This window comes from Drosophila navojoa, chromosome X (assembly GCF_054131105.1).
Source record: "Drosophila navojoa isolate 15081-1374.11 chromosome X, UAZ_NAV_1.0, whole genome shotgun sequence".
Lineage (NCBI taxonomy): Eukaryota > Metazoa > Arthropoda > Insecta > Diptera > Drosophilidae > Drosophila > Drosophila navojoa.
This window is the reverse complement of record NC_142895.1, coordinates 4,890,485-4,913,144: the sequence shown is the minus strand read 5'-3', so window position 1 is coordinate 4,913,144 and position 22,660 is coordinate 4,890,485. Positions and strand designations below refer to the sequence as shown.

The 22,660-nt window shown below is 45.4% G+C and overlaps 1 protein-coding gene across 6 annotated transcripts in view; it reads left to right on the top strand.

The window, feature by feature from the left end:
• LOC115564622 (uncharacterized) overlaps positions 1 to 22,660 on the top strand; it is a 41,231-nt gene that overhangs the window by 5,359 nt on the left and 13,212 nt on the right. For all 6 annotated transcript variants that reach the window (XM_089264822.1, XM_089264821.1, XM_089264823.1 and 3 more), the window contains exons 3-4: positions 15,593 to 16,212; positions 19,799 to 21,049. In XM_089264822.1, the coding sequence (XP_089120948.1) occupies positions 16,093 to 16,212; positions 19,799 to 20,947 (1,269 nt within the window). In that variant the 5' untranslated portion in view covers positions 15,593 to 16,092 and the 3' untranslated portion in view covers positions 20,948 to 21,049. The remainder of the gene's footprint in view (positions 1 to 15,592; positions 16,213 to 19,798; positions 21,050 to 22,660) is intronic.

The following is a 22,660-nucleotide window of genomic DNA, read 5'->3' as shown; positions in this document are numbered from 1 at the left end:
CCATTTCCCCAGGCGAATTAAATTTTATAGCAACTGCATTCGCATTCGCAGTCGCAGTCGCTGAGTCAGTCTCAGTCTCAGTCTCAGTCTCAGTCAGAGTCTCAGTCGCATTCGCATTCGCATTCGCTTTCGCTTTATTCGCATTGCGCCTTTAAGAGGCGTCACCAGACGTTGGCCAAAACATGCCAATTGGCAGCTAGCACGACCGAAAGACCACAGCACAGCAACAACAGTAACAACACGCCACGCTATACCCCCCACCCCCCCTCTGGCACCACCTCCTCCTGCACTACCCACTGCACCTTTTCACACACACACACACACACACACACACACACACACACACACACACACACACACACACACACTCGCACAGGCAGAGCTACATTTGGTGTAACGAGTAAATTTCTTTAGCTCTGCGAAATGCAACAAATAAAACAAGTTTTATTCGAGCAGCAGAAATAGTTTGCCAGACTATCGAAATACCCTGTAAAAGAGATTGCAGTAGTGTGAGTGTGACCTGCATCGAAATACCCTGTAAAAGAGATTGCAGAAATGTGGATGGATGTGACCTGCATAGACTATCGAGATACCCTGTAAAGGAGATTGCAGAAAAGTGATGGATGACCTGCATATATAGTACATTCCTCATACAATATATCCGAAGTGTATATACCCTATACAGCTATGATTTTGCCAGACTTGTCTATACCCTGTCATAAACTTACCAAACTTTTATATACTTAGCTCGTAATAAATTCGACAGCTACAAAATATACGATATACCCTGTAATTAGCCAACAATGCTTTTAAATATGGCTTTTAACATAAAGTATTCACACTTGAGTATACCCTGTAAACATTTTCCAAAAAACTGCCCAACATATCTGATATATTTGACACTGAGGTACCCTAGCAAATGCATTTGCAACAATTGCACGCGGTCTTGGACCCACATATACCCTGTAAAGTGCATTCGTGTGCATTTAATACCCTATAACAAGCTATAATCTCATTGAAGTACACCAGCAATAATGCATCATACCCTATAGCTGCCCTTGAGGCAGCGGCTATGCCACTTTCAGAAGTACAGGGTATCAGAAGCCATCAACCATAAATAGAAACTACAAATACTTATGGACTCTACCCACATAATTATTCCCATAGTTTCACTTGCGTCAGCGCTGCTCGTTCAACTGCGGCATTTTACAGGGTATACTGGCCAGGGCCTGCCGCATCAAGCATTCGACTGCAGCTACCGCTTATCATGGAGCACTGCGTCCACTACTTATCATTCTCATCTGGTCGCCTTTTGACCCCGGGGCCGTGCTGCAGCTGCCCCCACTCTCACTCTCCTGCTCTTTCGCCATCTCGCTCATTCTGTTTGTTGCAACAGAATTTCATTTTCGGCCCGTTTAGCATTTGGCATTTTGGCATTCTTTATGCTGTCGCAATCCTTCCGCTTTTGCTCCCAGCTAACTGCTTCTGCTGCTTCTATTCGTTTTGCTTGGTTTTTCGGTTGCAGTTGGGTTTTTGCCATTGTCACCCACACACACACACACACACGCACACACACACATGGATACACACACGTTGTAATAAACCGCATTTTACTTTGGGCTGCAGTCTCTCTCTCTTTCTCTGTCTCGCTCTCTTCATTTATGCCTCTAGCTCTCACTCTCTCTCTCTCCTTCTCTCTCTCTCTCTCTCTTTCTCACTCTAATTACACACCAAATTTACTACAAACGAGCAATAAAAATCATTCAAGCAAAATCTCTGCGCTAACCACGTAACCAGACCCCATTTCCACTTATAGCCAGCCCCCCCCCCCCCCCCCGCTCCTCCTCACGCTCCTGCTCCCACATTCTTTACCCCTTTTTCGCTCACTTGGCATGCAAATGCTTTTTTTCTCACGCACACACACACACACACACGAAAAACATTAACAACAATGACAATAAATGAAGAACATTAACGCTAAGCGTTTCTCTCAGCTCGCTTCTTCCACATCCCCCAACTCGCTCCCTCCCTGTCTCGCTCACACAGCCGGCTGTCTGTGTGATGCTTGCAAAAATTGTAGCTCAGCCTTTAATCAAGTGCCACGCCCATGGGGCGTTCGCTGTGGGCGTTCGCTATTCAATGAAATAACATTTAAACAATTAAACACTTTGTACACTGAGCGAAAATGGGGCTGTAAAAGTGAGACTGGGCGAAGCATGTGCCATAGCCATAAAGTGTAGCCCTAAGTAGCCCCAAGTAGCTCACATGCTAATGAGAGAGAGTGAGAGAGAGAGAGAGAGAGAGAGAGAGAGAGAGAGAGAGAGAGAAAGATTAGCCATATCAATTCGTTTTAATTAAGGCTAAGCGAGTGGCTTCTTTCTCTCAGTGTATCGCTGGCATACTTTTGTCTAAGCTGCATGCCAACATGAAGAATGCCAGGAGATGCCAGGGCGATTAGCTAACAATGGAAACGAAGGAAGCTGGAGAGCGGAAATGAGAAGAGAGAAGCGAAGGGCTCTTGAAGACATTTCACGTATTGCTCTTAAAAAAGTTATGCATACATATTTATTTATGCATATACATACATATATATAATGTATATGTGAGGTAGATGACCATCTGAATATGTAGGCTAGAGCTATGAAGAGGAGAAGGATCCCAAATGTAGAAGCAAGAGAAAGATAAGCCAGGAGGAGAGCGGAGCAGAAGGGAGATGTAAAGAGTGGGAGACAGAGACAGAGACAGAGACAGAGACAGAGACAGAGACTGAGACTGAGACTGAGACTGAGACTGAGACTGAGACTGAGACTGAGACTGAGACTGAGACTGAGACTGAGACTGAGACTGAGACTGAGACTGAGACTGAGACTGAGACTGAGACTGAGACTGAGACTGAGACTGAGACTGAGACTGAGACTGAGACTGAGACTGAGACTGAGACTGAGACTGAGACTGAGACTGAGACTGAGACTGAGACTGAGACTGAGACTGAGACTGAGACTGAGACTGAGACTGAGACTGAGACTGAGACTGAGACTGAGACTGAGACTGAGACTGAGACTGAGACTGAGACTGAGACTGAGACTGAGACTGAGACTGAGACTGAAAGAGCGAGAGAGAAAGAGAGAGAGAAAGAGAGAAAAAGATGAAAGCAAAGAATAACGAGGGAGAAAGAGATAACGAGTGAGAGAGAAGGGCAGATGAAGATGGTAGATTGAGATGGGGAAAGAGAGCCATATAGATGAGGATATTGTGAGAAATGTATGTATGTGTACGATATAGAAAGTGAGAGAAGAAGAGAAAGAGAGAGAGAGACAGAGAGATAGTGAGAGAAGCATAAAGGGAAGAATAAGGAGCAGGTCAAAATAGACGTAAGAACGATAACGAATATAAAAGAAATGCACATACGTACACACATACAGTGTCTCACATAAATATTCGGGTTTTTATTCTTTTCCATATTCAGATAAAGAGAGCTTACATTTAACATAGGAGCTTGCCGTCAGTCCAGTTCCACATATTCCCTGGCTCATTTTCAAATATTTATACATCTAATGAAGTATCCTTTTGTGTAACTGCATTTACATATATAGCTCACTTTAAATAGCTCCCCCACTTCTACGCTGTCCCTGCTCTCTCTCACTCTCTCTCTCTCCCTCTTTGCCCACTCGCACACACATTGAAAAATATTTAATTTGAGTTTTTAGCTGCGGTCCGGCATTTGGTTTTTTCATTCGCCGCCACAAGAACTCCCTAATAAATATATGAGTATTATTATGAAGCCATTTCCGCCACTTCCTAACAGTCCACATTAACTGCCCTGCCCCTCTCCCCGTCGCGCCCTCTCGCCCCCTCGCTCTGTCTGTCATTTTCTCTAGTTTCCCTTTGTCCTCAGCCGTGCCACGTAAAAATGTAAAAATATCATTATAATGAATTTGTTTAGCTGGGGCTAAAGTCAATGTTGTGCACGTCGCAGCCCTTTGCTCTATCTCCAACCCCGACTCCCACTCCGACTCCCCCTCCAACTCCAACTCCAACTCCGACGTCGAGTCTGACTGCGAGTGTATTATTTGATGTTTTACTGTCTATCCTTTCCCAGTGTCGCCCCTTCCCCTCCCGCCCTCGTCCCCACTCGCTTCTCATTTCGTCTGTCTGCTGTGCTTCAACTGGCGGAGTTCACTTCACTTAAACTGCCGCTGCGAGTGGCGCAAATTTTACGCGACATAATCGTAATATGATTATCGTGCCACATAATCTCCCACTTGCAGTGCCCCTCCCCCCCATACCACCCACCCACCCACACACATACACACACGCATAGAGAGACGGAGTTGCTTCACATCTAATGCCTGTTGCCTGCCTTAACCCGACTCTGTCTCTGTCTCTGTCTCTCACTCGCTCTCTCTCTCTCTCTCTCTCTCTCTCTCTCTCTGTGGGTATGTGTTAAATAATTTCCTTCCGTTTCCGCCGCTTGACAGTTGACAAGCAGCCATCCTGCTAACACCCCCCTACTCCCCTATCCCCCCCTTCCAGCAGCTTCCTGCTCATATATCCGTTTCCGCTCGAGCCAAATGACACCGCAGAAAATGTGTTCCCCAAATCTCATATCATCATTTACGCAGTAATTTTTAGGCAGCTGCCCAGGCGAGACTCGGCGTCCTCCTCTGCCCTCCACAGCCTCACCTCCTGCTCCTGCTACTCCTGCTCCTGCTCCAGCACTCACTGCCGCCCTATTCAAAGTCAGCTCGTGCCACGCCGCCCGCTGCCCTGCCCTGCCCCACCGCTTCGGCTCGCAATTGACATCATAAACAAAGCTTCCACAGCTTGCAACTCATGCGAGTCACACAACTTGCAACAACAACAACAACAACAAGAACAGCAATACGACAGCGCGTGTGGCACGTAGCCTCTGCCCGTCCATGGCTGTTTGCTCTCAGCCACGCCCCCACTGGCCCGTTCGCCCGCTCGCCCGCTCGCCGTATCTCTGGCTGCCCTTTTTGCTTTCTGCTCGGCGAGTGTCCTTATTTTAATCTCGACACAAGTTAACGGCATTGTTGGCAGCGCCGTGAGCTCTGCTTTCTGCACATCAACATATAATGTGCTGTGGACCCCCCCCCTGCCCCTCTCCCCTCTCCCCTCTCTATCGTCTGCACCTCCGATTCTCGCTCAACCACAAGCCACACCGTCCCTTCCGCCCCTTCGTCGTCTGCTCCTCCTGCTGCTGCTTCAGTTTACAGTCTCTCGCAGTTCTCCCCTCTCCCGCTCTCTCTCTCTCTCTCTCTCTCTGTCTCTCTTCATTCATCTAACATCTACGTCTCTATTGCAGATTTCAACTGCTGCGTCTCCCCCCCTGCCTCTGCCGTTCGCCTCTTCATCATTAGCAGTTAGCAGTCGTTCAGTCGCTCAGTCGCAGTCGCTGTCACTGCCTCAGCCAGCGTCGACGTCGCTGTCGTCTGTCAGTTCAGCGTTCATAATGTTATGATGGCTAAAAGCTAATTGCGTTTGTCTGTCTCTCGCTCAGCGTGCTCACTCTCTGCCTGTCTCTGGCTATCTCTCTGTGTGTGTGTGTGTGTGTGTGTGTGTGTGCTCGTCTGTCGCGTATCATTGTCAGTGGGCGGGCAGGCGTGGCTGGGCGCATTAAGTGTCACTGAGTGCGTGATCCTTGTAAGCCGTCTAGTTACACATGTTTTTATAGCCTCTTTGCTGCTGCTGCTGTTGTTGTTGTTGTTCTTATGACTGTTGTTGCTGCTGCTGCTTCTGCTGCTTCTTTTACAACATCATCATTTCTTTTGTTTTTGGTTGTGTTTGTTTGTTTGTTTGTTTTTGTTTTTTTGCCAACGTCATCGCTTCCGCTTCCTCCCTCTTCCCCTCCCCTGCCCAGCGCCCGCTGACTTCACCTTGAAACATTTTGCTTTTGGCTTTCCGCATTGAAATTTGATTTTTTGTGCTTGCAAATCGAATTTAATACAAAGTTGGATTAAAACCAGGGGAATTCTCATACATTTATATAGCGACTATACTATGCTCTCTCTATATATGTATGTATGTTTGTATGCTACATAATTGTTGTTGATTTTTCGCTTCCCTTTTCTGCTCTCACGAATAGAAAACTGTTTGAACTCTGAATATAAATTCATCTCTGAGTGTCGAATGTCACAAAAGCTGGCGCAGCTCTGTGTAAACTGAGGCCAGTTGATGATATCAAATTCATTAAGTCCTTAGTCAGGCAATCTATTTAAAACTTTGGTTCAAAAACGATTTCATCTATTATGAATTTGACAGTTTCCAATAGGCAGAGCACTAATTAAAAGATTCACTTAAATATTCGAATAGGTCTATTTGTAGAGCAGATACTTGAAAGGTGTAGATCAGAGAGAGAGAAAGAGAGAGAGAGAGAGAGATTGAGAGAGAGAGAGAGAGAGAGAGAGAGAGTGAGAGAGAGAAAGAGTGAGACAGAGAGAGAGGGAGAGAGAGAGAGAGAAAGAGTGAGAGAGAGAGAGAGTGAGACAAAGAGAGAGAGAAAGATAAGGGCAGAGAGTAATGGGTAAAGAATATAAGAGAGATAAGAAATGAAGGATGAGCTAGAGAAAGAGAGAGCAATCAAAAGCTGAAAGAGAGAAGAGCGAGAGCTAGACAGAGAAATACACAGAGAATTCATGGCAGTTTTTGCCTAAATACCTAATCTAAGACAATTCAAACCCATATACATATATACAGATATACATATGTACATATATACTTCAAGTAAAACTGAAAAGTGTGCTACACTTGCATCTACTTATTTCTAGACAAGCGTAGCATACTTTTGATAGCTCTTGAGTTTCATATGAAATTGTGGACAGAAATGCTTTTTCGATTTCCACATGCAACATGCATAAATGTCGCTCGATACACACACACACACACATGCACATACACATATGCACATTAACTCAGATATATGTATGTATGTATGTATGTATATCTCTGTAGGTTCATTGCTACGTTTTTGGCCAGAAACTTTTGAGTTTAGCCACAAATCGCAATTTGTTGGCAAACTAAGTTTTCGTCTGGCTGACTGAACTTTTGGCAACATGCTTGCGATGTTATCCAGGTGTTATCCCGCTTATCTCCAATCAGCTAATATATAAGTCCTCGTGCGAAGTGCCCCACCTGTTGTCGTCACCCTTATCAATGACAAATCACCAACTGAGCGACTCAACTAGACGCCGACCTGACAGCGAGAAGTATCATCATTAAGCAGCAAACAAGCTGCCCTGCTCCTCCGCCTGCTCCTGCTCCTTCGCCTGCTCCGCCTCCTGCTAACACCAACATTTATCAATATCAGCCAGAACAAGAAAGCAACAGCAACAACAGCAGCTGAAGCATCAGCAACTACTTAGCAGAGCAAACAACAAGGCGAGGCCAAGTGATGTGTGGCGAGTGTGTGCTCGAAGTGTTAATACCCTGTATGCGCAGCGAATTAGTCATCAATCAGTCAATCGATTGTGCGGTCATTCAGTCAATCAGCAATCTAATAGAACATCAATCGAGCAATCAATTAGAAAGAAGCTGCGCCTGTCAATCAAGCAGTCAGTCTATCCATCAGTCAATCATGAGGTCCCAGTCTATTAAGCTATCAATACCTTAGTATGTCACTCAACTCGTTAATCTTTCAATCATCAACATGCTAACTCACTTCAGTTTCTACTTCATTCAATCAATCAATCAATCAATCTCTGTTTTAGTACCTCAATCGCTTAGCTAAGCGATTACGAAACTCCTATTTTTGCAGTACATTAGTCAAAGCAATCAATCATCAATCAATCAATCAATCAGACAATATGAAATTCACATACATTAATCAAGGTACATAAGACTGCATACAAAAGTCTGGCTTACCCTTGTGTAGCATTGTAGGCGGTTACAGGGTATTTTGAACAAGCGATAAAATTGGGCGAAGGCGTCGAAAACTTTGGCAAATTAAATCGCAGCATTTTTGCTGCTTGTCTACAAGAGAGGCCCAACAACAACAGCCACATGACACACACACACACACACACACACACACACACACACACACACACACACATTTAAGTGCTATTTGGCTTTTGGTTTTTAGGTCTAACAATCTCTGAGCCACTCGACCGCTTGGCTCTATACAACTGATGCCGCAGCCAAAAAACCCACCCGCTCCTGCTCTGTGTCTTTGCCCATATCCCATGTGTGTGTGTGTGTCTGTGTGTGTGTGTGTGTGTGTGTTTAGCTTGTTGCCACAAAATCAAGGCAAATCGTATTAAATAACAGTTAATTACAAATACACACGACCTACGAGTCGAGCCGAAAACGCGGCGTCGACATGAAAGTTGGCCAAATAAATTTTGCTGCCGAGCAGCTGTAGCTGCTGCCACGCCCCCAAATGCCCAGCCGCCTTCTCCTCCTCCTATTGATACAACTCTAAGTGTGTGTGTGTGTGTGTGTGTGTGTGTTTGTGCTTATGAAAGTGTTTTTTTGTGCTTATCTCCTATTTGTATCTGTGTGGTTGGGTTGCCTTGTGCTCTGTCTGCTGTTGATTTCTTGAGTTCTTGGCTTCTTTTTGCTGCTCACTTAGGGACGGACTGTGTGTGTGTGTGTGTGTGAGGGAGTATATGCGGCTTGTTAAGTGCTTGGCGTCTGGCTAAATGGTAGAATTAATTAATGATATGCTCGATTGATTGATCATTGGCAAGCAATTGAACGGATGATTGAATTATGCGTTTGCCCTTCATTTTATCATTTCCCTTACTTGGCATGTAGATATAGTATATATTACACACACACACACACACACTCACACACGTCGCCCTTCGTTCATCTGGGGAAAATCGCCAAATAAGCAACAAACATGGCAAAGCCCTTTGAACTTTGGCCAATAACTCAGGCCGGACAGATTTGGGACATGGCTTATAAAAAGCCATAAACACAATAACCAATGCCCCGGCCTCTTCCCCAGCACTAGTCCTGTCCCTGTCCCTCTCCTACTTCTTCACGCCGAAAAGCCAATGAAACATCGCACACACGCACTCTCGCCATCCCCCTCTCTCTCTCTCTCTCTCTCTCTCGCTCATTCACACGCAGTTCTTTTCACACGCAGCATATGCAAAGCAAAGCGATGGCAAGAAGCTGTCGTGCTTTATGTGCCGTTATACCCTCTTCACACAGCTTTAACTCGAGCCCCGCCACTCGCCGCTTGCTTTGGCTTCTCTTCTTTATTTTCTCCCATGGTTGACATGCGACACGCGGCAGCTTCTATTAAGCTACATATAACCCCATCAGTTACACTGCAAGAAATAGATGCAAATTATGAGCTCAATATTTGCATCAATTTATTCATCGGAATTTTAATTGTGTTGCATTATAATCTAATATCCGAAAGTGCGAATTGATTAGATTTGTATTGAATTAACCTCTTCAATGCATTTCTCTCAGTGTAATTGTGCTGTGCGGCCAGAGCTAGACAAAGGCAGCTTAAAGGCGACTGCACGCACTTGGGAATTGCTGATGATGAGGCAACGACGACGACAAGGAGAAACGAGTACAAGAACAACGATGATGTCGTTGTCTTTAAAGATGGAGATGAGGCTGGAACTGGTGTCGGTCCTGGTGTCGGTGCTGGTGTCGGCGCTGGTGATAGAGATGATGCCTGGCAATGGTGTTGAGGCTGGCCTTACGTTGACGTTGACAGCCACAAATTTGGCAAGCCAAGGCCAGACAGCGAGACGGACAGCTGGACGGATGGACGAACGGACAGACAGCCGAAGCGAATGGATGGGGAGGACAAAGAGTGATAGACAGCGTCTAAGCCTTGATGTTGGCCAGAACGCTTGTATTGCCGCTGTCTGGGGCCAAGTGTAAATCTGTAGGCCAAAGTTTAACACATGTTTTATGTATTCGGTTTATGGAACCGTCAACAGGCTGCTGCAGCACACGCACAGCCAAACGCACACACACACACGCACATCCAGACAAACACACACATGAACTCTTAAAGATTTTCACTTTGTGCTAAGTTGCGCATAATATTAACTTTGATAGAGCACAGACGAGTGAAAACTTTTGCCAAGATACGTGTATTACAAGCAAAAACTCATGAGACCAACATATTTACAGGCGTTCAGGTAATTGAAGGCTGGCAGCGAGCACTAGCTGGCATATTTGAGTTGCCTTGCCTCTTTGATTAACAACGCATCGCATGGCCGACTGACCAGATGAAATTTGACCTCAACTCTTATACCGAACACACATCAACATTGCTTAAAGCTCTTGTTGTTTGCTATTGGTTGCTTTTCTTAACAGCACGCTCATAATTTGATTGCTGAGTGGGTGAGACAGAGAGAGAGAGAGAGAGGGGACTATCTAGAGCTTCGATCGCTCACTTAACGTTGAGTGAGCCAATGCTTGTATGCACACTATTCAGTTTAACTGTATATGCAGACGGCCATCTTTAAAGAGACTCAGCTGAGTATGTAAGAGAGACATGGTGGGAGAGAGCTGCATGTGTAGAGTATCGATCTGCTGACGTGCATATCATGCCATCTCACTTACTTAACTGATGATCTAATAGAGTGAGCCAATGCTTTCAGTTTAGCTGTTTATGCAGACGACCATCTTTAAAGAGACTGAGTATGTGAGAGAGACAGGGTGGGAGAGAGCTGCATGTGTAGAGTTTCGATCTGCTGACGTGCATATCATGCCATCTCACTTACTTAACTGGAGATCTAATAAAATGCTTTCAGTTTAGCCGTTTATGCAGACGGCCATCTTTAAAGAGACTCAGCTGAGTATGTGAGAAAGGCAGGGTGGGAGAGAGCTGCATGTGTAGAGTTTCGATCTGCTGACGTGCATATCATGCCATCTCACTTATTTAACTGATGATCTAATAGAATTGGATGACAGATGAGTTGACTTTAATATACTTCAAATGCAGACGAACATCTTAGATATGCATATTACAGGGCAACACAACACCTGCCTAGTTGTATGTTAGTTATCAATGCATGCCATAGGCCACTGACCAGGTGAATTCCGACTGGCATTCTTATCCCAATGCACATCGTCATTGCTCACAATTGTTCTGGTTGTCGTTGTCGTTCTCGTTCTCGTTCTCCTAGTTGTTGTTGTTCTTGTTGTTAACAAGGCTTTCATAATTTGATTAGCGACCCAGGCATAGGCATTTAACTGAAAAGATAAGCGGGCACACACACACACACACTCACACACAGGGAGACTGAGAGAAACGCACACAACTATACAGACAGACATTGCAATACTGTTGGCTGGCAAGCAGCCAAAATATTGTGAACTGCTGCTGGTCCTTTGCTCGCCCACAAAGAGCAATTAAATGCATAGCTGGTCGTTGAACAGCTTCAACTGTGATCAACTGCAGCTGCAGCTGCTGATCATTAAAATGGCCAAGAGCCAACCGGCCAACGGGTCGGGCCACGTTAATGAAGTGTCGGCCACATTGCTGGCCGCTGTTGCCCGCTTTAAGAGAGCTTCAGCTCGTTTTTCAATTGCAACCACAAAACTTACTTACTTAATGTTCTCCCTCTCCCTCTCTCCCTCTCTTTCTCACACCCTCTCTAATTTAAGCGGGACACAGCCTTCTGCATTGACTGATGGCCCAACTCTGCCCCTCCCGCCCTCTGTCCCCGTCCCTGTCCCTGTGTCTGTGTCTGTGTGTGCTTTGTGCTTTGTGCGGCTTTCTAAATTATCTTCATGGCAAGCGAACGCTAGTGGTCGGTCAAGCACTTGCCTCTGCCAGCTGCTGCTGCTGCTGCCTCTGCTGCTGCTGCTGCAGGTGCTCCCTGCCAGCTCATATGTGCTGGAGCCCTTAGTTCGCTCGCCAGTTGGCAGCAATTGAATGTGGCCCCGGCGACTAACGACAAACGACACAAACGTTCAAATGTCCCAAGTCCAATCGTCCAATCGTCCGAGTGTATTCCGTATCCCGTGTCCCGTGTCCTTTGTCCGTCGTGGGTCGTTTGTCGTTTTGGCCAACATCCTGACTCTGAGCTCTGGCTCTGGCTCTGGTTCTGGCTCTGGCTCTGTGGTCGCCTTCTCTGTGTGCTGCGTGGCAAAAATAATTCTATTTGCTGGCTTCTTTGCTTATCTATTTAACGATATTTATTTAGCTCGTGAAACGGACATTAACTTATGAGCTCACATATCTTATAGATATTGCTTCCTTGCCTGATTATCATCGGCGGCAACGCATCTTAGTCACACAGATGGTTGCCGAGCTTAAAGTGAAGGCAGCCGCTTCCTCCTCCACTCAATTGTTATGTGGGTTAAGTTTGCTCAACTGCTTCCAAGTTCTTTACTCTGATTGCTGGCATTTGCTATTTGTGTCTAAATTGAATGCAGTCCAAGTTTAAACACTTTATCCGACTCTGGCTCCGGCAAATGTACTTGTCATTAAATTTAAAATCACTTTTTGCTCAAATATTGATTTAAGCCTTTAAATCCGACTATTGTCTACTCAAACTGTCAGCTTAGTTGAATTTCTGATTTTTGTGGTTTGCTGCTTTTTTTTTTTTTTTTTTTTGTTAATTCGCCTGAGTTGCGATTACACAAAGCATTTCAAAGTCGAGCCTAAACAAAAAGTGATAATAAAGAGAAACATAAATTTCACAGCTTGGCAGCAGCAAAACTTTACAACATGTGTGTCAGTATTTAATTACGACACAAAGGAAAATTTTTGTGAAAAATGGAATTTACTGCTATTTGGAAATTATTGCTGCCTCCGTTGTTGATCATCAATCAGTAAGCCTGTCAACCAATCAAAGCAAACACTCGCTATGCGAGCGGAGTTTAAATGAGTTCGAGTGGGACAGCAGCAAACACTGGCGAGCATTTGCCTCTGATCAACTCTCCACTTTCACGAGTATGCATAAATCTACAAATAATTGTGTGTACGTACTCAGTTACACGTTAAAGCGAGACAGCAGCACAGCAAATTAGTTTTGTTTATTTGTATATGAATAACTGTGTGAAAAGTAAAGCAATTAAAATCGCTTTGTTGCACTCAATTATCTAACCCTTTCGCTCTAGCGCACACGCATACGTTCGCCACATAATTGTTGGTTATATAACCGAAATTGGAATATCTATCCACAATTTGTGATTGATAGAAGGCCATAATAACATTGCATTGTGTTTTGTGGAATGCTGAGCAATGTCTTTGCCATTAAATCTATTTACTAATTGGCTATAATGTTGGCTTAAACGATGACACGGCCAGCATAAATGATGGCTAGCCAACGGCAGGCGATAGAACAGAGAACCGAGGTCAGAGATGATGCTGCGCTAGATATTGACCTGGACATGGGCAACGTCTGTCTCGTAAGCCGCTGTACAACTTCAACAGTGTTAATTCAATAAAATGTTGAATAAAATTGATTGATTAGCTGCGCATGCTGTCTTATTCCCTGCTCCGCTCTCTCTTGCTGCCACAGTGGTGATTGCAGTGTCTGCCTTGGCACTTGGATGCTGGCTGCTGGATGCTGTGCCACATATCGCATGGAGTAAGCAACTATACTGGGCTGCTACTGTTGCTGCTGTTCCACTAAGCTGTTTCCTGGTGCCTGCTTTAGTTGCCACATTTGTGATTCCTTTTGCCATCACTGCTGCTGCTGCTGCTGCCGCTGCTGCCGCTGCTGCTGCTCGTGTCGTGCTGCAGTCGTTCTTCCTCTTCTTCTTCCATAGCAGCTGCTTACACAATTGTCTGTGCATTATTTGAGCTTTGTTATTTTGCTTTTATCCCTTTAGATCAGAACGTAATGCGATTGTGTGAGGTACGGCAGGCGTCGAGCGTCGCGACCGTCGCGTCGTGTCGCGTCGCTTCACATCGCGTCCTTAACACACAGATTTTCGTGTGCTCATAGCTTCAGGTCCTGCAAAGGTTTTTCCCAATGCTGCCAAAATGTCACGCTGTGTGACAAAGATGGCCGCCAATGTACACCACATACCAGCATGAGCGCGAACGCTTTAAAGTTGACTTTCCTTCTCGTTCTCCCTTTCGACAGAGCTTTAAATAATAGCAGCTCACACTTGCTATACACTTACACAGGCATAATTATTGTCAATGAGAGAAGTCAAACTACACACTGCATATATATATTGTATCTCTTCACTCGTTCTACAAAGTGTCTGCAAAACTCTACACAAACTCTACATAAGACTGCGTGCGCTCTCTCAATCTCCAGTGAACAGCCATTGTGTATAACCGCCATGCATACACATACATATATCTGTCTCTTTTACGCTGCTTAGATCAGTTTTCTACGATGCTCTCGCTATTCATTTTGAAAGCTCTCTGAAAGCTAGTTGACTAGTCTACACTCTACGTAAACTTGCTTTCGCGCTCACACTCGCACACGCATCCTAAGGAACATGGCGGCTACTTAAGCGGCAGCCGATCGATTCGCTGCATACAGTCAGTCTCGCTCCCACCGCCAGTTTGCTGCATTTGTGCTTTAATATAGCTGGCGAGCGCAAATGCGTGCATTATCTCTTACTCTCACTCACACTTACGCGTTGCGCCTGCAGCCATATTTGCTGGCTTTCCAATTATAATGTCACGGATTTATGCCTGTGCATATTTATTGTGTCTGGCTGACCCCAAACATGTCTCCCCTTGTGTCCGCATTTGGCATTGTGTGCGACATTTTGCTTAGGCCAAGTTACCCAGCATGTTCAATTAAAAGCCGTGCGCAGCCCAGCTCAGCTGGACATCAGGTGCTTGTTTGACTGTTTGTCTGTTTGTCATTTTGGCTGCTTGCATATTTGATTTGTGCATTTAAACATTTCAAACAGGCCCACCAGCCCGTTTGCCATCAGCAGCAATGGCAGCAATAGCAGCAGCAGCAGCGACGCCTTATCGCAAATTCTCTTTAGAGCAATTTTAGTTATTATATTGCACTGGCTTTGTTGCTGCAAGCAGCTGCAAGCTGGCGTCCACCTTGCATTACTTATTTATTATTGAGGATTAACAAGGAGCTATTTTGGACATAGTAGCAGGAGCTGACAGCCTGCCAGCCAGCCAGCCAGAACCAAGTGCCCAGTCTGAAAGCCAAAGCCAAAGCCAAAGCCAACATCAACGTCAGCGGCAATGCGGCCTTTGCCATGACTTGCCTTGCGTTGCCTTTTCGTTCAGCTTGCGGAGTTTTCGGGGCAGTGGGGCTTAAGAGCTAAACACTGAGCTTGAGCACTGGCTTTGAGCCGCAGCCAGGTGCCAGGCTCATGCCAACTGTCGATCTAACATTAACCCTCCCTCACACTCCTCTCGCTGTCTACAGCAAGTCTAATCTGCGCATCAATTTTGCATGTTGTCTCACTCTGCCTCTCTCTCTCTCTCTCTCTCTTTCTCTTTCTCTATCAAGTGTAGGCTTCTTTAGTGTTATGTATGCATGTATAGATAGAAATATGTATGTATATATAGAGCTCTATCTATATTTATAGTAAGTCATAAGTTTTAAGTGTCGCATTGGAAAAGTGCAAATGAAACTCGCACAATTGTCATTTCGTTATCTTATGCTATCTCTCTCTCTCTTTTTGTTGTTTCTTTTTGCAGCACGTGGAAGCAGCAGCAGCATAAATAAATATGATTAAGCTTAAGAATATATAAAAAGAAAGTTCAAATGAAATAACGCAATATAAAAAACATAAATAAGTAAGCAGCAGCAGCAGCAGCAAAGCAAGAGGAAGCACAAGGAGCACAGCAGCAGGAGCAGGAGCAGGAGCAGCAGCAGCAGCAGCAGCAGAGGAAGAGGAAGAAGCAGCAGCAGCAGGCCAAAACGCAACGAGGCAAAGGCAAAAGGCCAACTGGCAGCCGAGGGAGCAGCCAACGCAACAGCAGCAGTTGAATCACACCCCTTTCCGTCCGTTCCCTCTCACTCTGCTTCGCCCTCTCTCTCGCTCTCTCTCTCTCTCTCTCTCTCTCTCTCTCTCTCTCTCTCTCTCTCTCTCTGGCTCTATCCCCGTGTATGTGTGTGTGCGTGGAAGAGAGATAGTGAATCGAGCTCAATTACGCCGCCAAACTGTCGTGTCAGCAACAAGAAGAAGAAACGTGAAATGTGCAATTCCTGGCTGCTGCTCATAATTGCGCTCACTGTTGTCTGCCTGTGGAACTCGCAACAAACCGAAACATCCAAATCATGCCCAGCCGAGTGCATCTGCTTGTCCCAGACTCAAGTAAGCTTAACAATGTCTAACCAGCTACCCTCTAGCCCTCTCCCTCTCTCTCTCTCTCTCTCTCTCATACCTTTATAGTTGTTAGCAGGAGCATCATCATCATCATCATCAGCTGGTGGCCTATAGAGAGTTCGTCTGGGGGATCCTCGGCCTGGTCAGCCTCTTGGCCACACGCAGAGACAGCTAGAGAGAGAGAGAGAAAGAGAGAGAGAGAGAGAGCGAGCGAGTAGAATTAAATCGAAAATGTTGGGCAAAAATGTTCATTTCCCTTTGTTTCACAATTCACAAACTGCACAATGGACAGGCATGGGGGCTAGCCAGGAGCCGGGGCGCGGCAGCGGCGGCACTTGCTGTGGGCATGGCATATTCCACTTGTTACATTTGCTGCTGTGCGCCCCGCCACCACTTGGTATACCCTGTAGCGAGCGCTAGATAGGGTAGCTGGCGACAGCCATAGATATATGTAGATAATATAGGCAGTTAGAGATCTAGCTAATGGTATATATAGCAATGCCAAGCAAGCCAATCAATTTCTCATTATGTATACAGGGTATCCCCTTCGTCAGTCAACTCAGCGACCACTGCGCTTGCACTCTTTTCGTATTCAATTGTCTCCCGCGAGAATTTTTGCGGCCAGCTGCGCGAATAGTTTGGAGGATGTGAACAGAGAACACGAGAGGCGCCAGAAACACAAAAAACAAATGATGGCAGTAGGCACTGCCACGCCCCCTCGCACATCTCGCGCCCCTTTAGCCGCAAGACCGCCCCGTCAGCGGCCCACTTAGGCACGCTTAATGCGCATCCTTATTACCAATGGGGCGAGCGAGCGCTGCTGGCATCGTCATTTTTACCAAATTGAGAACTTAAGTGATTTCATTATTCCAGATTATGAACAATGAAATGATTTACTCAGCCCCCCAACCCCCCCAACCAGCAAACACAAAAACAAAAACGAAAATGAAAAAATTATTAATAAATGAATTGAGGTAAAAGAGCAGCGCGAGTCCTTAGAAGTGTTTCTCTCGTTCTATTCAAAAATTGCGCTTAGCCGTTGCCTCAAGTGCCCAACTTGGACTTGGTTGCTCAGCTATGCATATACAAATATATATATATATATATAAGTTTAGCTGTGTATATCTGCTGAGAGATTTAATCTTGTTGAGAACCGAGTCAATTGGTTTGCTAATTGCGTCGGCTTAGGCATTAGAATAGGGCTGAGAGACCATGAGAAATGAAAGCTTCATTGTTGAGAAATATATCGATATATTGATATTTTCTGATATATTTTCAAGAACCCTAAATGAAACCTTCAAGGTTTTGCCTGGATCAAGCAGGAGAGCTAACATTTGCGATAGCTTTATGCAGCTGTGCGAGTTATCGATAATATTTGGATATCTAAATATTCAGTAAGGTCTCTCATTTGATTGGGAAATCATGACGGCAGCTGAGAATATCAGCTTAGACTTTTTGCAGAGGCCAATTAGCTGTAGGCAGGCATGACTGTAGACAGATGTTATCAATACTATAATAGTCTTTGCAGTCTAAAGCCAACAGCTAGAGGCAAATTTTGTAGTTGTGAGGAAAATTTAACAGCCATACACTTCAGGTCGACTAAGGATTACCCAGAAGAGACTCGAATTCAATTGAATCGAACACATTGCGCCACATTTTAAAGTTATGCATTGCCATCTAATAAAAGATATTGGCATGACAATAGCTCACAAATAAAACTTACGCGCAGAGCAGTAAAAAGTTGTTGACGTTTTGCAAATTGTTTTGCTGCAGTTCAGTTTAGTTCTCATAGATCTTCTTAGTTGTATTACTTGTAAGTTTCTTGCTCTTACTTACTTGATAGATATATATATGTAGCTGCATATATATGCAACTTGGTAAAGTTCATACCCGTTAAGCTCATTTACAAACTGGAACATGGAGCTTATCGAACAATAGAATGAAACGCAGCGCAACGTATTGAAATGAAACATTTGGCGGCAGTCGCATAAGCAATTGTTAAACAGGAAAAATAAAATCAAATACAAAACACAAAAGACGAAGAAGAAGACGAAGAAGCAGTAGAAGCAGCAAGAAATGAAACTTTTAATTCGTTCATTTAAGAGGTGAAGCGTATGAAAATTGCGCAAATGCGAAAGGCAGGCGGACTGTAAAAGAGCTGGACAGAGGCGGGCAGCGATGACATCAACGAAACGGCGACAAGCGATGCGACAGACAGATGGACGATGAGCAGCAGCAGTAGTAGTAGAAGAAGAAGAAGCAGAAGCAGCGGCAGCAGCAGCAGCAGCAGGAGTAGGAGTAGGAGATGTAGATGGATGAGCAGGAGGAGTTACAACAGATAAGGCAGAGTGTAAAGACGAAGTAGATGGAACGAGGCATGTCTAGCATGGACATTGTAGCCATACAGCCGGGGGGGCGGGGGCGGGGCATGGCTGTGCTGCCCACAAACGCACGCATCAGCACATAATAGTTGTAAAAAAAAAATGAAAGCACAAAGCGGAGACGAGACGCGAGCAGCGGGCTGCGAAACGCGTGGCGCAAAACAATGTCGAGGGGGTGGGGCGTGGGGGGTGGGGGTGGGATGGGTCAGCAAAGTGGGTTGGGGCAGAAGCAGCTGCTAAGGGGGAGAGGTTGATTAAAAGGAAACAACGAAAATAACAACGAAACGAGCAACAGAAACGCGGCGACAAAACAAAACAATGACGAAGCAAAAGAGTGCGCGACGAGGCAGATACCCTGCACTCTATGGGAGCAATGGAAATGAGCTGAACTCACAGTAGACTATAGGTATAGATATATAGACGTATATAAACAGCGAAATGGAATATGAAATATTAAATTTAAGTTATCGATATAATAATCGATAATTATCGATTGAAGTGGAGTGGCTAAATTTTTAATTTGAGGGCCAAATCTCTGTTGCATACAATAGAATAAAACTCTAGAAGAAAACTTAAATACGGTGTATCGATATTTATCGATAATATACTTACGATTACAGAATCGAGATCCTTGATAATTTCAGCTATAAACAGTTCACTTAACTCTAGTCTCACAATCACAAGCAAGACTTGTTGGTCTTAATTGGATAAATTATGTTAAATAATCGATTGTTATCGATTTTTAAATTAACATATAGCTAGAGATAACCGCCTAGCCCATGCAGCAGGTTTTGTATGAGAAACAGACCAAGAAACTATTCCATACAGCCCAATCGGCAAATGTATGTATCGGCAAACATAGCTTAGCTTAACCTAATCGATATATATCGGCGAGTCTAGTTAAGGGAGAAGCAAGCCTAAAGACATTCAACGAACAACCATAAAGATATTCCTTAACGCATATACCCACTTATAGCATTTACAGAGTATGACAAAGTGAACAAAGAGCATAAAAAAAAATTCGATTTAATTTTATTTGGCAGCAATAAAGCCGCAAATTCAATTTTTCGCACCAACATTGACTAACATCTTGACACCTGCCCTGCCGCAGCACCTCTATATGCCACGCTCTATAACTGTCCCTCACTCTCTCTCTCTCTCTCTCTCTCTCTCTCTCTCTTTCCGTCGTGCAGGTGCTGTGTAACACGGGCGGACTCGAGCAGATTCCACTGCGCCAGCTGCCAGCGACAGTGGAGAATCTGGCATTGACGAAAAACAACTTTCCCATCATTAAGCCGGACTCGTTTGCCGGACTGCGGGCGCTGAAGAAGCTATCGCTGGATGGCAACAACATAACGCGCATCAAACAGTTCGCATTCCGTGGCCTGCCCCGATTGCGTGAGCTATCCATACAGTATACGCCGCTGCAGACGGTGGCGCAGTTCGCGTTCGCCGGACTGCAGAATCTGTCGACCATTCTGCTCAGTCACAATCAGATCCAGCGGATCGAGGGCAACGCCTTTGCGGGCACGTCGAACATCAAGCTGATCCTGTTGAGCAACAATCCGCTGATCCGGATCGAGACGTCGGCGTTCTCCAGCCTCACGAATGTGGGACATTTGATACTGCCGTCGGGCATACGGAGCATCGAGCAGGACGCGTTCTTCGGCATGGACGCTGTCGGTCTGCTGAAGCTGGCCTACATGGATCTCAAGGAGATCTCGCCGTTCACCTTTCGCGGCCTGTCCAATGTGCTGCTGCTGACGCTGCAGGAGTCCGACCTGGGCGTCATATGCGCCGACGCCTTCACGGGCCTCACCCAGGTGGAGACACTGCAGATCCTCAACAACAAAATCGACTCCATCGAGGAGCTGAACTTCACGCACACGGCCGCCATCAAGCATCTGAAGTTCCATGGCAACCATGTGCTGGAGACGCCCGATCCGAATGCCATCATCGTGGATGGCGTCGATCACTTGCAGCTGATCAACAATCACTTCCCCTGCGGCTGCCACATCCACACCCTGCTCGACGGGCCCCTGGCCGAGGGCGCGCACAATCTGAGCGACTTTCTGCAGAAGAACTACTGCATCTCGCCGCTGGAGGTGAACGGGCGCGTGATGAGCGAACTGGACATCGATGCGATCGGCCGGTGCGCCGATCAGCTGACCAAGGGCAATCTGGGCAGCTCGGCTGCCACACTGGCGCTCGGCCTGAATGCCATGCTCCTGATCGCCGTGGCCAGCTGTGTCGAGTGGCGCTACGTTCGGCTGCTGGCCCACCTCCTCAGTCACAGTCACATCGCTTGGCGTCGACGTCGAAAGCGCCGGCGACCCGACTAGATCGGCCCCGCTCTACTCCAGCACGGATCCAACGCGAAGGCGCGAAAGAGAGCGAACTAAAGCTCCGTTTGTACTTTACACTATGCATTTCCTGCTTAAGAAGTAAGTAAACCAACCTGAAACCCCATAAAAAACCATCCACTTTACATCAATTTTGCCAAAGGCCAGCCTGCGCTTTGACTTAGTCTAAGAGAATGTAATGGAACATATGAATTATAGAGTGTTATTGATGAACTTCAATTATTTGTTTTAGTTTAGTTGCTTTACTCTACTCCCTTATTCTTCAGAACCTCAAGCAAGCTGAGTTCATTTTCGATTCCTACAAAAACCTACAAGCCGAACCCAACCGAACTGAACCGAACCTTGCGCTAATCATTGTAAAAATTCAAAGCGAGTCACAGAAAAACTATGATGTGCTCCAGTGGGGAGTGCCTGACTTTGAAATACCCAGGATCATAGTGATAAATTCATTGAACTATCGATTTCACAGTCGATTAAAGTTCAATTGAGTTTACTTAGGGTTTACTATATCAACTTTATCAACTCTTACGCAAATGAATACTGCTTGGTCTTGGTATTACTAACTCTAACCAGAAAGCCCTTATACCCTGATATCCCATTTTTAAGACGTTTCGGATAGAAAGTTTAAATCGTTAGTGCTTTCAGTAGATCTTTATCTCATTAGAGAGCAACCTACGTGTCTCTTGTCTCTCCAAGTTGCACAGGTCGGATTGATGGAGTTTGGACTGAGGAAGATCGGACGGAGTGAAGACGGACGCAGTGAAGGCGGACGAAAGACGAATAGACTGGAACAGTAATAAAGACTCGGCCCTGCTATTGCACCAGGAGAAGTGATTAGACATGTACAGTCGAGTCTCGATAATTTGTCATCGCGATAAATGCGATAAATCGAAATAATTCTGTCCACTAGAAAAAAAAAATCGTTTTCGATAATTTAAATTTCTGTGTAAATCGAAAAACAAACAAAACCATTATACCCTGATTTCCCATTTTCAATGGGTTCAGGGTATAAACAAGAACTTATCCCCTCGCTCCAAGCTCCACAAACGCAAGACGGTGCTTAGACTGACAGAGATCAGCTAGACAGAGCTTGGAGAGACAGAGAGCTGAAAGAAAGACTCGCCCTACTACACCATCAGAAGCCTACATATGCCTTATATGATCAGCCACGCCCCTAGCTATATTCAACAGAGCCAATAAGCGTGGACTGCGCCTTTTCGAAGCCGTCAAAAATGCGTCAGCCTCACAAACCTTTCCAAGCCTTTGCTGCTTTTCTTATTCTCAGCTTAGTTGACTAGCCAAAACTCAGCTCCCCTTAAATTCCAACTACTTCCAAGCAACATATGCCCTCAGGTAATGCCTATGCCTATTTACAGTTGGAAAGTCACTGCGTTTGCTGCCTGCAGTTGGAGAGTCACATTGAGGCAATGGAGTCAAATTTCATGTGAACCTCACGCGCTTTCTCTTGCCTCGCCGTCACCTTTGGCCGAAATGTAATTAAGATATTGCTCCATTGAATAACGCTGCTTTGCATCTGGTACTCCTTTCATTTGAATTTCGCTTTTTACGGGGTATCGTTTGGCGGATAGCTTACATTGATTCCATTTGCTTTCAATTAGCTTTAGCCATTGATCGCGCTGCTAATGGAAAGTATTTTTTGTTTCAGCTTCATTTGCGTCGCCGGCTGCTTAT